At 45.5% G+C, this 17,345-nt stretch overlaps 1 protein-coding gene and 1 pseudogene across 3 annotated transcripts in view; one reads left to right on the forward strand and one right to left on the reverse strand.

The window, feature by feature from the left end:
* The window catches only part of NCAPD3 (non-SMC condensin II complex subunit D3), a 71,387-nt gene that overhangs the window by 10,888 nt on the left and 43,154 nt on the right, over positions 1-17,345 (reverse strand). For all 3 annotated transcript variants that reach the window (XM_063784611.1, XM_024347492.3, XM_016922330.4), the window contains 8 exons: positions 16,390-16,497; positions 14,139-14,253; positions 13,951-14,058; positions 12,534-12,772; positions 11,622-11,701; positions 4,243-4,380; positions 3,795-3,928; positions 3,326-3,525 (listed from right to left, as the gene is read on the reverse strand). In XM_063784611.1, the coding sequence (XP_063640681.1) occupies positions 3,326-3,525; positions 3,795-3,928; positions 4,243-4,380; positions 11,622-11,701; positions 12,534-12,772; positions 13,951-14,058; positions 14,139-14,253; positions 16,390-16,497 (1,122 nt within the window). The remainder of the gene's footprint in view (positions 1-3,325; positions 3,526-3,794; positions 3,929-4,242; positions 4,381-11,621; positions 11,702-12,533; positions 12,773-13,950; positions 14,059-14,138; positions 14,254-16,389; positions 16,498-17,345) is intronic.
* LOC134807316 (zinc finger protein 628-like) lies at positions 4,923-8,985 on the forward strand (annotated as a pseudogene).

Raw genomic sequence — 17,345 nt, forward strand, 5'->3', positions numbered from 1 at the left:
ATCAAATTTGTACTTAAGAAAGACTGCTGGGCTGGGTGTGGTGGCTCATGCCTGTAATCCCAGCACTTTGGAAGGCCGAGGCGGGCAGATCACGAGATCAGGAGATTGAGACCATCCTGGCAAACACTGTGAAACCCCATCTCTACTAAAAATACAAAAAAACTAGCCGGCCGTGGTGGCTGGTGCCTGTAGTCCCAGCTACTAGGGAGGCTGAGGCAGGAGAATGGCATGAACCCAGGGGGGCAGAGCTTGCACTGAACAGAGATCGTACCACTGCACTCCAGCCTGGGCAACAGTGTGAGATTGTGTCTCAAAAAAAAAAAAAAAAAAAAAAATAGTTAGCCAGGCACAGTGGCAGGGGCCTGTAGTCCCAGCTACTCGGGAGGCTGAGGCAGGAGAATGGCGTGAACCTGGGAGGGGAGCTTGCAGTGAGCTGAGATCGCGCCACTGCACTCCAGCCTGGGCGACGCAGTGAGACTCTGTCTCAAAAAAAAAAAAAAAGAAAAAGAAAGACTGCTCTGGCAGCAAGGTGGTACATGGCCTGTGACAGAAAGAAACCAGAAACAGAAAGGGTGGTAAGGAAACCATGGAAATGGGATAAGCTTAAATAAGGTCAGAACTAGAGAGATAGATTGGTAAGACAAAACAGGCAGGATCTTGTGGCAAGATATGATCAGAGTCTATATCCTTGGAGTCAAAAGCCTTCAGGGGCCAGGTGGGAAATACACATTGGCAATCTAGGCTAGGAGGAAAACACAGGCCTGCAGAGGCCTGCGGCAGCCAAGCTCTACCCCAGTCATTCAGATCCAAATTCTACACTTCCTGCCAACAAAAGCCTCAGCCTGACACACCAGACTCCAGTCTGCAAGAGCACCATAAACTATGGGAGAAAGAGGAGATGAAGAGCAGAAAGAAGAGATGACTGAGTGAGTTTTGACAGAGTAAGTCAGAGACACCTGGAGCACGTCCTGGCAGCAGGGGGACCTGAGCTCAGGCTCATGAGAAATGCTGGAGCGAGAAACAGGTTTGAGAATTGTCACCATCTGGCAAGAGTTAAAGCCATCAGTAAGAAAGAAGTCAGCACCAGAGCATGGCACCAGGATTCCAGGGAGAACAGGGAAGCCAGTAGATGGTGAGAAGAGTGGGACACTCACTTGTGAAATGAGCTTAGGGGAGCTGCACACTCACTTGTGACATGAGCTTAGGGGAGCTGCACACTCACTTGTGACATGAGCTTGAGGGAGCTGCATAATCACTTGTGACATGAGCTTAGGGGGAGCTGCACACTCACTTGTAAAATAAGGTTAGGGGAGCTGTACACTCACTTGCGACATGAGTTTAGGGAGCTTCACACTCACTTGTGACATGAGCTTAGGGGGAGGTGCACACTCACTTGTGAAATGAACTTAGGGGAACTTCACACTCATGAAATGACCTTAGGGGAGCTGAACACTGTGTGACATGAGCTTGAGGGAGCTACATACTCACTTGTGACATGAGCTTAGGGGGAGCTGCACACTCACTTGTGAGATGAGCTTAGGGGGAGGGGCACACTCACTTGTGACATAAGCTTAGGGGAGTGGCATGCTCACTTGTGACACGAGCTTAGGGGGAGCTGCACACCCACTTGTGAGATGAGCTTAGAGGAGCTGCACACACTTGTGAGAATAGCTGAAGGGGAGCAGCACACTCCCTTGTGAAATGAGCTTGCGGGAGCTGCACACTCATTTGTGAGATGAGCTTAGGGGAGCAGCACACTCACTTGTGAGATGAGCTGAGGAGGAGCTGCACACTTGTGAGATGAGCTTGGGGGAGTGGCACACTTGTGAGATGAGCTTAGGGGAGCAGCACGCTCACTTGTGAGATAAGCTGAGGGGGAGCTGCACACTCGCTTGTGAGATGAACTTAGGGAAGCTGCACACTCACTTGTGACATGAGCTTAAGTGGAGGGGCACACTCATGAGCTTGGGGGGAAGGGCGCACTCGTGAGAAGTTTCGGGGAAGGGGCACACTTCTGAGATGAGCTTAGGGGAAGAAGCAACACTCACTTGTGAGATGAGCTTAGGGGAGTGGCACACTCATGAGATGAGCTTGGGCGAGTGGCACACTTGTGAGATGAGCTTAGGGGAGCAGCACACTCACTTGTGAGATGAGCTTAGGGGAGCAGCACACTCACTTGTGAGATGAGCTTAGGCGAGCAGCACACTCACTTGTGAGATGAGCTTGGGGGAGGGGCACACACTAGTGAGATGAGCTTGGGGGAGGTGCACACTCGTGAGATGAGCTTAGGGGACCTGCACACTCGTGAGATGAGCTTGGGGGAGGCGCACACTCGTGAGATGAGCTTAGGGGAGCTGCACACTCACTTGTGAGATGAGCGTGGGGGAGGCGCACACTCGTGAGATGAGCTTAGGGGAGCTGCACACTCGTGAGATGAGCTTAGGGGAGCTGCACACTCACTTGTGAGATGAGCTTGGGGGAGGTGCACACTCGTGAGATGAGCTTGGGGGAGCTGCACACTCACTTGTGAGATGAGCTTGGGGGAGGCGCACACTCATGAGATGACCTTAGGGGAGGCACACACTTGTGAGATGAGCTTGGGGGAGGTGCACACTCGTGAGATGAGCTTAGGGGAGCTGCACACTCACTAGTGAGATGAGCTTGGGGGAGGCGCACACTCGTGAGATGAGCTTAGGGGAGCGGCACACTCACTTGTGAGATGAGCTTGGGGGAGGTGCACACTCGTGAGATGAGCTTAGGGGAGCTGCACACTCACTTGTGAGATGAGCTTGGGGGAGGCGCACACTCGTGAGATGAGCTTAGGGGAGGCCCACACTCACTTGTGAGATGAGCTTGGGGGAGGCGCACACTCGTGAGATGAGCTTAGGGGAGCTGCACACTCACTAGTGAGGAGCTTGGGGGAGGCGCACACTCACTAGTGAGATGAGCTTGGGGGAGGCGCACACTCGAGATGAGCTTAGGGAGAGCAGCATACTCACTTGTGAGATGAGCTTGGGGGAGGCGCACACTTGTGAGATGAGCTTGGGGGAGGTGCACACTCGTGAGATGAGCTTAGGGGAGCAGCACACACTTGTGAGATGAGCTTGGGGGAGCAGCACACTCACTTGTGAGAAGATGATCTTAGGGGAGCAACACACTTGTGAGATGAGCTTGGGGGAGGCGCACACTCACTTGTGAGATGAGCTTGGGGGAGGTGCACACTCGTGAGATGAGCTTAGGGGAGCAGCACACACTTGTGAGATGAGCTTGGGGGAGCAGCACACTCACTTGTGAGAAGATGATCTTAGGGGAGCAACACACTCACTTGTGAGATGAGCTTCTTCTGAGCTTCCTGCATGACTACATTTGCCAAGGCCATGTCATCTTCTTCCATAAGGAGGTCCTTGTCTGGTTTAGATCTCATTGCCAAAAGCTTGATCTCCTTTGAGCTGAGGACCTCAAACGTGTCTGAGAGTAACTCACTGGCATCCAGGTCCAGGGGTAGGATGCCATCAGCAAAGCACGCTGAGAGAAAGAGAGAAAAACGTGAGCTTCTGAGAAATGCTCTGGCCCAGAGAGGAGGTGTAATTCCCACAACTGGGGGGCCATCTGAGGCTGTCAGGGGGTCTGCAAGGGTGTTTTGTCTGGGGCACAGCTGATGCCAGAGAAGGACAAGATGACAGGGGTCTTCCTGCAGTGCCAGGGTCTCCCTTACTAGAGGCCTGCTGGGCCATTATCAACACAGCATTTCATTTGCAAACACACACATTTTCTCCCACACACACTGGGCTTACCCAAAATACTAAGGCAGATTTTGGAAGTCATGTTGAATCGCTGTTCATCTGTGAAGTGCTCTAGAAGAAATTTGTAGATTTTCATTCGTCTCTCTTTGTTTGACTTTCCCTTCAATGAAAACAGCCGCTTCTCTCTGTGGCAGAATGGGACAAGTTCACTGCATCACATGGGCACGGGTGTAAGGGATTTAACACTGCACTTTAACTGCATCCTAAAAGCTGCATGCCAAAGACTCAAGTGCACTACAGAGATCCCAGTGCTCATCACAGGCGCTGCCCTTAGGAAGCGATTCTCACGACTGTATTTTCTTACGCCATCCTGCCAAGCCACAGTAAAGACCTGGGGCAGGGTCTGTGTCCAACCACTACATGCAAAGAGCCTAACCTCCCCTGATTCCCCCAGCTCTTACCCAGATACAAGGAGACCAGACTTAGCTGCTTCACTGACCTCTCTGACTGGGGGAACTTGTTATACTTCTCATGCTTCTCATAGTTATTAAAGTGAAAAATACATTCAATGAAGTGTTGGAAGAACATGACAGGGTTCCTCTTCAGTAACAGGTGAGCCAGGCAAAACTCCCCGAAGCTGCAAAGGTGAGAGAAACAAAGAGGGAGACCCATTTGCTATGTACCAACAGTCTCTGAATACACCAAGAACTCTGCTGAGCAGAAGAGAGCTGTACATAAGCGTAGAGATTCAAAATCTATCCCAATAAACAGTTCCCTCGGATCCAAAGAAGACAGAAATTCAGCTATTTGGTCTGTCCTTGCTCCACAGCTTCCTTTCTAATCCAAGGTAAGTATATTTTTTCCACTAGGTTTCCTTTCAAAATTGACACAAGGTGTTGTCATCCAGCTGCAGTTCAAGTGGGGAAAGTAATCGACCAACTGAACCCCAAAGCTGCTTCTGCAATCAGAGGCCAGTGGTCTTATAAGACTGATGCAATGACAACAGTCACCAGAAAAGGGATATCTGGCCTTCACCTCCCAACTTCAAGTTTGTCGCCCACAATTATGAACAAAAACCAATTTTAGTAACTGGAACTTTTTTCAAGAATAAGGATTAATGACGAGAGCTTCACAGTTTGGATCAGGAGGACAAGTTCCCTCTGCAAAGCAACTGACTCAATGCGCTTTGGAATCACCAGCAAGCCCTGGGCACTCTCCTTCCACCCATGCCCTCAACACATCTGTGCAATGCTGCACATGGGACACAGATGCCACCAGGACCCTACCAAAATGAAGATTTTCAATGCCAGATGTAAACAGGCAAACTGTTTGACTACAGGCCACCACAGAGTTTCTGTTCATCACGATAGTAGGTGACAGAGTGCCAAAGCACTGATTTTTGCTCAGGGGTCAAACTAACATGGTGCAGGACTCACTGATACATTCACACTGTCAAGACCAGTGTTTTAATTTAATTTCAGAGCTCAAATGCAATTTCCACCCACACAGGAGCACCAGTCAGCTCTCCTTGGGAGAGGAGCAGTGTCAAAGACTGTCCAAACAGCAGACACTGGCTCTGGAGGGAGTTGGGACTGTGTAGGAGACTGACTTCTCCTTTCCCCAGTGGTGCTCCTTATGCCAAAATTCAAATCAGTTTGTGTTCACAGCACACATATCAATTAAAAATCAGAGAAGGTAGATGAGAAATCATGATGGAAGTAAGCCCAGATAAAAATTCCACTGTAGATAATTACACCTTGACTATTCACCTAGGAAATACGGGAGCAGCTTGACCTAGAAATATGAAAACAAAATAAATAAAACTCTATTCAATAACGAGAATTCCTTGAGACAAAATTCACTTAAGGACAACCAGAAGCACCTGTCTGATCTAAGAGTAGTCAGTTACTTTGTACAAATTATGTTGTTTAATGACCCATGTTTGAAAGGCAAAGGTCACAGCATCAGATGAAGTTATTTCTAAACAAGGGTTACTTTGGTAAACCATCTGTGACAAGAATGAAAAAAACCACTAAACAAACAAGGATTTATCTTCTGTGGTATTTTATTATAGTTAATCTACTATGGCATGGCAGTTTCCACATTATGTGAACTTCCTCCTCAGAAATGAAGTCACATATACAAAAATGTAAAGCCAGATAGAATCAGCAAATCTTCCACAAGAAGAGGGTTCCCTCTGAGTTTGGACTTGATGTCAATGCCAATCGACTCAGTTTAGGTCAAGAATACACATGGGTGGAGGTGACCAACAGGCAAGATACTGCGGAGTTTAAGCCCTAGTGAAAAACTCGCTGAACCATCTATACAAATAAATTCCATAGCAACATAAAACCATGCCAGGATTCACACGCTCAGGGCTGAAAATGTAGTCACAGAGCTTTCTAGCAAGAGAAACTGGAAGCCACAGCCAATGTGTGATATCCACAACTCATCTTGGCTGCTGTATTCACTGGGACTTTATTAAGAGGGCAAGTTTCAGCCTTGATTAGATTAAGATGCACAGATCCTGCAAGCTTCCTAATTGGAGAAGAGGGACTATTTTGTTTCTTGTTTGTCTGCTGAAAAGTTAGGAGAAATTAACATTCCAAGTAATGCTTCCTAGAACATTCCTTTAGAGTGACAAGAGGCAGCACTCTCTAGGTATGTGGATTAGGAAACCTCCAGGATTCTCAAGAAATCTTAGTAAGCTGGGAGCTCGGTCAGCATCCTCTCCCCAGCCCTCAGGACAACCACTAGGAACACACATACCCACACCACCAACTCAGGGATGCGGTCTACGGATTTCACACAGCACGAGCTGCACGAATTATATGGAACACAAAGGGAAGACCAGCTAAATCTGAGTGATTACCTTATTACAGCCTTGTAAAAAGAAGTTATTACTCTCTTACTAAGAATCGAAATCCAGGATATTCAAACAGCCCAAAAGGCCACAAGGTAAGAGCCATGTGTCCACTTCTGTTTTCAGCTTTAGTAGGAAACATAAAAATCTGACTTCAGATTTCTTCATGAGCTGAATGCCATTCTGAAACAGGGTGTCTGCTCAATAAAGGCAGACTCATGAGTTCATGCTGAACTCATGTTCCTGACCTGGCCTACAACACATCTATCTCAGGTTAGGACCGGGGCTCAGACCCATTTATACCAGAATTCTACCTGAGGCTTGAAGCAGTATTTCCTACACCCTAGTTCTCCCTGGCCACCACCCCAAATCCAAGCGCCTGTGATGGTCTGTCTAGACCCTGGTCATCCCTGCATTGCTGCTTCCTTCCTCCATGTACTCTGCACTCCAGGTTCCATGGTGAATCAGGCCCTACCCTCCACAGCCAACTCTCAGGGCACTGCCTATGCTTCCCCTTCATAAATGTGGGCCGGCTGTCCTCCAGACACACCAGTTCTCTCTCAGCCCTCCCAAGGGGAGGCTGCTTCATCCCTCAGTCAGAGGATGAGGAGCACATTTCCCGGACCCCCAGTGCCTTCCTGCCTTCACCCACCGAATGTTCACGGCATGTCTGCTTGGTTTCATGTTCCTTTTCTAGGGATGCGGAATAACAGAACCAAACTCATGCCCCTCAGGAAACCTACACATAGCGTGTGGACCAGATAGTGTGTTGCCAAAAGTGCTCTGACACTGGAAGACAGCTGGAAGTGGGTCCAGTGAAGTGCGGAGAGTGTGGGCTGGCTGCTGTTAAGACGCCTCCACCTCCACCTCCACCTCCCCGTGGTGCTCCCACCATCTGCCTCTTGCGCTCTCTGCTACCTGGTTCCCAGTTTTGCTCTCCATTCCAAATCCCCGCAGGACTCCCCATGCAGATGAGCTACTGAATGCCCTAACTTTCTGCTTTCCTGACTTCATTGCTTCCAGTGACCATCCCATCTGGACCCACTGTCACCAGTGCAGCCACGTCGTGGACCCTGTTGCCACACTGGAGATCAACTGATGACTACCCTGCTGATCCTTCCAGTGGTCCGGCTCCTGACTCCCTCACCCCATTCCAATTATTCCACGGCTTCACTAAGCCCTCCAGATAGTCGTGTGCTTGCTTCCTTTTCTCCCAAACCAGGCCATCCTTGTTGTTGCCCCCTTTTCTATCTCAATGGTCCATTATTTGAGGCGCTGTCCTGCCTTGAGCTTCTGGCCCTGCCTCTCTGCACTCCTGTGGCAGTGCCCGCAGTGCCCAGTTAAACTACAATAATCTGCTTAGTACTTGGCTGTTGCCCTGTGATTACAAGGCCACCACCTATCGGGCAGACAGGAAGACAGATCATAGAATTCTGTAGCCTCCAAATTTGGGGTTTATACCAGCGATTAAAAATGTCATACAGGCCGGGGTGGTGGCTCACGCCCAATCCCAGCACTTTGGGAGGCTGAGGTGAGAAGATTGCTTGAGCTCAGGAGCAGCATCGTGAGAACCTAATGCTACAAAAAATAAAACATTAGCTAACCATTTGGGAGGATGAGGTGGGAGGGTCACATGAACTTGATTGAGCCCTGATTGCTCCATTGCACTCCAGCCTGGGCAACAGAGCAAGACCCTGTCTCAAAAAAAAAAAAAAAAAAGTCACACAGAGCGGGCAGGCAGTGCAAGGACCTGCAGGGGAGGGCAGAGCCTCATTCTACAGAATGTGGGTGATGGGGAGGCGGGGCTGCAGGAATGAGTGGGGTCCAGCTCTAGCCCCTGTGGCCAGCCTCAGAAGTGACCATCGTCCAGATGCAGCCTGTGGCCAACAGCTCTCCGTGGAGGAGCTGTGACTACTGAGGCCCCCAACCTCATAGCTGTTCAGTAGGGGGCTGCTGAGGAGGTGCTCAAAGCCCCAGATCCCAGGGAGGTGGGGGATGGTGGGGCCAGCACAGGTGTGGTCCAGGATGTCCTCTTTGAGATACCACAGATGGATGAAGGCTTGCAGAGCATGTGCTGCTGAGTGGGGCTGATGGGGAGCAGACCTGGTTCCGTGTGCAAGAGGTAGAAAGCCTTCCCCCAGAGCTGTCCGTACTACCTGCCCCTGGCCCACCCGGACAGAAACTCCTCATCATCCGCAGCACCCCAGCTACTGAGCTGCTGGAGGATAGCAGCACTGGGGCGGCCCCACCATGCTGCAGCCCCTGGCCCCACTACCACCTGGCCTAGCCTCTGCCTGCACAGGGCTCCTCATTTGACCTGGATGGAGGGCAGACCCTGATGCAGGGGCTGCCCTGCATTCAGATTGTCTAGACTCTATCTGAAGTCCAGCTGGTGCACACATCTTGAAGAGAGCCACTGGTACCTTTTCCCACCCCACACAGAGACCCCAACTCACTGTCTGCTTTGTGTGGGCTAGGGTGGAGGGGGACTACAGGCTGGGCTCACTAGTAAAGACCCAGAACCTCAAATTAGCCAGGTGCGGTGGCGCACGTCTGTAATCCCAGCTACTTGGGAGGCTGAGGCAGGAGAATCACTTGAACCAGGGAGACAGAGGTTGCAGTGAGCCGAGATCATGCCATTGCACTCCAGCCTGGGTGACAGAACAAGACTCCATCTCAAAAAAAAAAAAAGAAAACAAACAAACAAAACAAAAACAAAACCCAGAACCTCTAAGAAAAAAAAAGTCATAAAAAATTCAATAGGTTCTGTCACCATAGTCTCTTCCTAAGATCTGCATTAGCAGAAACACACGAAAAAACGTATTGCCTGATGCGGTGACTCAAGCCTGTAATTCCCACACTTTGGAAGGCCGAGGTGGGTAGATTGCTTGAGCCCAGGAGTTTGAGACCAGCCTGGCAAAAACGTGTCTCTACAAAAAAGTACAAAAACTAGCCAAGTATGGTGGCATGCACCTGTAGTCCGAGTTATCTGGGAGGCCGAGGTGGGAGGATCACTTGAGCCCAGGAGGTCGAGGCTGCAGGGAGCCATGACTGTACCACTGTACTTCAGCCTGAGCAACAGAATGAGACCCTGTCTCAAAAAAAAAAAAAAAAAAGCAAACAAAAAAAAACAGTATCTAACATAGCAGATAGGCGTAGCCTTTGGCCTAAAAATCAAAAGTCAGGCACAGAAAGATATATATATATACACACACCACACATTCTCACTCATATGTAAGAGTTAAAAAAAGGTAGGGTCACAGAAGCAGAGAGAAGAATTGTGGTTATTAGGGGCTGGGAAGGGTATGGAAAGGCTGGTTAACAAATATAAAATTACAGGAGGAGTATAGTAAAATGCTCAACAGCACTGTAGGTTGAATATAATAACAATAATTTACTGTCTATTTTCAAAAAGCTAGGGAGAGGATTTTGAAAGTTCCTGACACAAAGAAATGATAAATGTTTGAGATGTTTGAGGTGATGGTTCTGCTATTTATCCCGATTTGATCATTGCATGCTCTATACATGTATCAAAACATCACTCTCTGTCCCATAAATATGTATAATTATTACACGTCAAATAAAAAGAAAAGGAAAATTTCCAGAGAACAGACTAACTTAAATTACAGTTAGCAAATGTAGTCATCAGCTTTTCAAAGCTGAAAATCATGGTCTACATTTGAACCATGGTTTCAACAAACCCAGGATGCGGACATAAAAGGGATAGATTAAGGGGGACGTGTCAAAATGCTAGAAGAGGCCCCGGTAATCTTACTACACAGTAAAGCATCTCTATGCTCTTCATTTGATTGATGATCTGAACACCCATATGTACAAATCCCACATACAGTTTACTCATTGATCATTGCTCTTTTTCACATACACGTATAGGGGCTAACAACAGCGGGGAAAAATGAGGAAATGCAGGTTAAGTAACCGATTTTACCTCCCAGGTGCATCATCTGAAAGCATTCCCAGCCTGTCTGATTACACCTTCTCCTGGGCCACGTACTGCGTAGAAAGCCCTGAGAGTCGGTATAGTGGACACGTTGTGAAGGTAAAAGGGTGTGTGAAGCTATCTAAAAAAAGGTGACAGCCTTAGCTTTTTGCCTCTGGCTCTAGAAAGCAGTAAGTAGAATGTTAGTTTTACTGGTTTGTTATGTGAAATGTTCCCTCTCCTTGGAAAATTACACCTAAAGAAAACTGAGCAGAAACTTCCACGGAACTCAGGGTAAATTATTGGTGGCTATATTTAGATCCAGAGGGACCCACTGTTAGCAGCCATTTATAGTTAATGAGCTCTGTAAAGACCTCTTCCCCACTGTGGGGCTTTTGCTATGGCATTCAGCATTCTACTTTCCAACTGCAGACTTGCTTGAAAAAGAATTACTGTTACAACAAACTCTAGGGTAGCAAATTCTATCAGATCATTTCTCAACCCCTTGAAAAAAATCTTTAAAAAAAAAGATGCAAGGATAGAAATTAATAATTGCCAAAGTCACTCCCCCACGCCATAGAAGTCTGAAGAAATGCCCATTTCCAAGGAGTCTTGTCATCTGTACACTTGATTCCACATTGTGCAATTTCATCTTAATTCCTAGTTTCCTCCTTAAAATTTCTGCAATTAAAGTCTCAGCTCTTTATCAAAATTAACTTTTTTTTTTTTTTGCCTAGAAATTAACAGTGAGTTTCTAGTGGCTGCTACTCTATACAGTGTAATACAGCAAGCATATAATGTTCTTCAAGCTCCTTCAGGAACAGCAAACACTGTCAGCAAGTGCAGTCAATGCTGAGATTATTCAATGATGAATCTAACCATTTTCTTTTAAACTTGTGTGCAAAACAAAGGTTTTTTATATTGCTTAGCATCTTAAAAATCTGCTAATTTTCCTGGCACCTACCGAAAGCTCACTAAATCCTACTTAACTCTAAACCAATCTGAAAAAAAAAGAAATCCAGCATACATCAGAAATGAGGTAAACTGTTGAGTCGTCTGACGTGAGGAAAAGATTTACCTGGCAATGTCTGGGTGTGAATCGATCAGAGTGCTGACAAATCGGAAGAACAGGGAGCCCTTCCATTTCACAAATTCCTCCTGTGCAGAGAGAAGCCGGCATGTTTCAGAGTGCGTCATCATGGGCAAGCCTCACTGTTCCCAGCCACACCCCACCCACCACGCGGTCTGTCCCCGGCACACTGGCTGAGTGCACAGGCACATGCTTCCAAACCGTCGGAATGTAGTGCCGAGGAGTGTATGTGCAGAACAACATCACCCTTCTACCACAGGAGAAAAATGACTCAAAGCACATGGCATTAGAGGGATGGTGCCACCCTCTATTTATAATACGGTTCGTAATACATGAAAAGATGAGCATACAGAACATACCAAGACAGACATACAACCTAAGTGAAAGGTGTTCTCCCCATTATAGGCCAAACATGGGCTCTCAGTGTGTATAAAAATATCTAAAGCTCTGCAGAGCTCTATAGTTCACTAGGTTCTTCCGCACACGGAAACGTCCCACTGGACTTGCAGAGCCCAGCGCGAACACCATGATCCCCATTTGACGAAGGGACAAGTTAGCTCTCAGAAATGTGGACTTGTCCAAGTTAAAAAAGAATAACAGAATTCAAACTAGAACTACTTGTCTACTGAACGTGCTTTTCTCTACATGGTACTTATTTTCAAAATGAAACTTCTCACTGCTTGACAGGATGTCTGAACAAAGTCCCAAAATGAACGTTCACAAGTAACGCCGTTTAGAAGGTTGTGCTGAACATCAGAAGAGTAAAACTCCAGACCAGAGATGAGACAACTATTTTTGGATTCTACTACAAAGCAAGCACATTTCCTATGCTACTCAAATATTCCCTTAAACCAGAAGCAATGGTGAAGGGGAAAGGACAGGTTGAACCCCCCTACGCACCTGCAAGAGATTGGTAAGCAAGATGAGTGTCTGCTTCCGGATGAATGGGTCGGAATCCTTCAGACACATGGAGATGTTGGGAATATACTTGTCCACCATGATGGTGTAGCGAATGCAGAGATCGCACATCACAATGATGACGTTGTTGCGGACAGCCACGTCCTCACACACCTCGAGCTCTCGCACCAGGGCTGGGATGCTCTTCTTTGCCAGATCCTCGTGCTGTAAGCACAGCTTACCTGGCACAGAAGACAGGAAGATGTCTCAACTGTATTCTAAATCCTAATTCCATTCCTAAATTTTCTCCAGATACATCTTGCTAATGGCTTCTATTTCATCAAAGTTAAAACATCATGCCCACAATCACAAACAACAAAAAACTAAAGGCAGACAGACCCATCTTGAATATTCGAATAAAAATACCTAAGGAGAAATAAACTCCCCAGGAGTTATATACTATGGGATGTTCCTTTACACTAATAAAATCATCTTCCTTTTAAAGTCAACATTTGAATTTCGCAGTTATCCACTTACCTGGAAAATGATCAGCAAAGCCTGAGAGATGAAACATTTTACTCCTGATTATACATATCCTCTACAGATGCTAAATACCCATGCTGAATTTGAAATCTGAGCTGGGTAAATAGGAAAGAATGCATGTCCCCTTTCTTTCTTTCTTTCTTTCTTTCTTGTTCATAGTTGAAAAGGCTGCTGAGTTTTGTTTGTATGTTTCTTTTGTGCCTGGGAAATGTTTTGCAATTCTTAGGTATTTGAAAAATAACTAATATTACAAAAAAATTAATAACTTAGGTAGCATGAAATATACACTCACACTAAAGGAAAAAACAAAAAAAACAAAAAAACAAAATACAATTTCCAGCACAGAGGTCAATGTTTTCAAGATTAAAAATAATTTGAGTTCATGGAGAAATATGTAAATAGTCATCTAGCCAATTCTGGAAAGTACTAAATAAACCATTTCCTTTTATGGAAAATTTATTTCTTCATTTCCAAAACTCAGTGCAGTGCCCGGCACAGAACAGACTTTGTGGGGCTGCATTATGAATATTAAAAAATTACAGGAATATTAAAGTCAAGTGAAGGTATTGAAAAAAAATTACAGAAACAGGTATAATTGTAATAAATTAACATAACCCTACTGAAAAACAAAAGCTCCCTCTAGACCCTCTAGAGAGTACCTGAGTCTTGAGGAGTTATCAGCCTGAGGGCTCTCATGACCAGCACGCAGTTATGCAGAGCTCAGCACTCAGATCAGAGCCACCTCTAGGAACCACATGGCTGAGAGCAGACACAGACAGGCTCCGCAGCCCCTGACACAGTCCCATGGCTGGGCTTACTTAAGACAACAGCTACACACAGAACGATGTCAAGCCCCATTCTCCCACGTTTTTCTTACCTAAGGTAATGATGGCATGTGCTCTAATCACAGAGGGCATGACAGAACCTCTGACCTGGGGGGGTGGCTGAGACGCTGGGGCCTCACTGCTGCCTTGAGATGATGGTACTGCAAGGAAGGGAGAGAAAGTTACCGACAGAACCTTGAAACGGCATGCGTGCTACAGAGTATGATTTCAAATGCCTTACAGTGGTCAGCATCAGCAGACGAAGCCAGGACGGACTGAATCAGAAGGAAGATGCGCTTCTCCACCCTGGCTGGACACAGCTGGGCTATATCCCCTAAGGTAAAAATGTACTTCACCTACAAAGATAATTGGTTTTACAGTAAAACTAAGGCAAAAGAAAAGTGAACTCTAGCTAGATTAAGGACATGTCAATGGAGTATTTCCTTTATCCCCCAAATTTAAAACAAGGTTACTAGTTTTCGTTTCATAAAAATACATGGCTATTGTAAAAACTTAGTCACTATGTAATGAAACTCATCCAAACTTAGGGCAAGCATATAATTTTATCATCTAAATCTAGACACATCTGCAAGTAAAAGGGGGTGCTATTAATAATTATTTTGTGAAAATAGGTGTACGCTAGGGTTATCTTGGGTAAACTGGGATACATCTACCTATAACCCTACCACCCAGAGACATCATTATTGTTTTTGTGTATAACTTTTTCAAAGTATTTCTATAGTCACGTGGCTTTATGTTTACTTTTCTCATACACTTACCAAGTATAGTATTTTGAAGTCTGCAATGATTACTTTGAATATTAGGCATCGTTTCATGTCAATATGTATGACACATATGTTTAATGACTACATAAGTATATGCCATTTCAAAACTAGGACTGTCGTCATAACTTACTGCACTATTCCAGTATCAATGAACACTGATGCTGTTTCCCTTTGCTAATGTTTCGATTAGCTCTGGTGAACACCTGTGTATCCTTAGATACTGCTCTCTTTCCTCAGAAGTAAAATCCAAGGTAAAGAGTATATAAAGCTATTTCACATTTTGAAACACATTTTCAAGTTGCCCTCCAGATTATTTTTCTATGTAGACCCCATCCAAAACCTACTCACAGCTGCCACGCTGTGTTTCTTCATAACATTCAGTTTAACAACTAAGTAATATTGTTCTTTTTTTATTTACACCCCAAATGAAGGGATGATGCTGAATAGTAAAATGTCAAATAAAAGCTTATTCTAGGGTAAGAAAGCCAATAACAAAGTATATGAGTTTAAAAGAATCTTGAAATACTGTATCTCTTCATTAAAAAAATAAGTTCTATTTAAAGAAGCAAGAATGAAACTATGTATATAGGGCAAAACCTCTCCATATATATTTTGACTGAAGAGTAGATTTTGATGACATGGTTAACAGTTGAAAAAAACCTGGGGGAGGAGGGGTGGGGACAAGACTCACTGACCATAGTAAGCATCTTTCTTAATGTGGGCAGAAATGAGAAGAGCAAGACCCTCTAGAAGCCCTGGGCCAAGCCTGTGCTACACTCCCTGGTGCTCTTACCTAAAGCACCCAGGTTCCCATAGTGAGGCTCTGTATTCCTGATCACGTGCACAGTAGTGCCTCAGGCTCAACGGTCTTCTCTTTGAACAAATCTAAGCTTGGCCGGTGATCACTGGGCGTTAGGAGAGCTAGGCCAACAAGCAGAAACTGAACACAGAAAAGACGTGCTCCACTAATTTAAACATATGAGAAAAATGGCCCGTTTTGGTTAAATAATGACCTGTGCTGAATGGCATCAAAAAGCAGCTCATTATTTCCTTTACTGGACAGAGTCAGATGTTGGAACCAGAATTACTGCCATACATCTTATCCCCAGTCAGCCACTGAAATCAGCCCACTGTCCCGTCCTGGCTCACGGGAATTTCTTGCACCGTTTACAGTTTCTAAAGCAGGGGTGCCACGGAAAACAATCTTGGGGCTCCAAGGTCATCTGTGTTCTGAATTGTCAAATCTCTCATTTTATTTCAGTCATTACTTGGCAATTGCTCAGCACTGTTCCCCAGTTCTACTGTCTGATGTTCAAACAGCTCAGAAGACACGTTAAATTTTTAAAAAAGCAAACACGCAAACCAAAAACACTATACTCACATTATTATTTCTTACCTTATATTTCTAAGCTTGACTATACCAACCTTACAACACATACTGTGTTTTCCCTACTGAAATCAGGCTTCTCATAAGGCTGAACTAGATGAAGCGTATACGATTGAGTTTCCCCACCGATAACAAGTATATAAGAAAAAAATGAATAGGTTATCAATTTAAAAATATCTTCTAAAAAGAGAAAGTAAGCTCTAGGCTAAGACAGCTCTTTTGTTAAAAGCATTTAAAGCGTACATTACAAAGTCATCTTTAATAGAACCTCACAGATAAAATGGAAGCGAAAAGAATGGTTAGGAAAAGCAGTCGCTTACCAACAGGCCTTCGTCCATATTCCCTGTTCCATTCTCCTTGAGAACGATGTTGGAGAGGCGGTGCTCGCAGGTGGAGAGTACATCCCCACACACCTGCGTCAGCAATTCCTACGGCAAGTCAAAAGTCATCTCTGAAGGGCCCCGCACATCTCCCAGACTACCCATGAAACACCATGTTCTCAGAAGAAACTATGATCTTCAAATGGATAGGCTGTAGGGGTGCTTCCTAGCTTTCCTCTTTCCCACAATTTGTCCAAAACCACAATGACATGCATTTAAGCAATCTAGCCATGAGTACTGGCTAAGTGGAATTTATAAAGAACGGTGTATATATCATCTTTCTTTTTACATTTGCCCTATAAGAGCAAAAGGCCAAATATTTACAATGACCCCATGTAGTAATTTGTAAGAGATCTATAATAGTAGTGCTCCTCCAAAAATACAGAAATAAGCTGTAGTTTTGCTGCCATATACAGATGATGAATTAACTACTGTGATAAACATTTTTTAAAGACATAAAATAGAGTTGCTACTCTTCTGAAATTTATGCATTAGGGACAAGTGTTCCGTGTCTCTCACTGATTACAATAACTTCAAGGGGTGACTTCTAGTGCACATTGGACTGTTCCTCTATGCCAAGGAAGAGAGAGAGCTCCCAACCACATTCTAGAATTCTTGGACCTCATTTTCTGTAGGAAACCATTCCAAAACACCTAGGTTGAGCTAAGGGCCTCCACCCCCTTGCTTCCATGTTACCCGATGCCGACTTTTATTTTAGGAATGATGACATTATGTTGAAATTATCTGCTGATGTGCATGCACCTCCCCCACTCCTCTGTAGTGCCTTAGGAAGGGACCTGTGTTAACCATCACCCAGTGCCTGGCAAGCCACCACTATGAGCAATGTTTTTTGTCTGACTTGCCCTAATGTATCTGGAAACTATTGCTTCTAAAAG

This window comes from Pan troglodytes, chromosome 9 (genome assembly GCF_028858775.2).
Source record: "Pan troglodytes isolate AG18354 chromosome 9, NHGRI_mPanTro3-v2.0_pri, whole genome shotgun sequence".
Lineage (NCBI taxonomy): Eukaryota > Metazoa > Chordata > Mammalia > Primates > Hominidae > Pan > Pan troglodytes.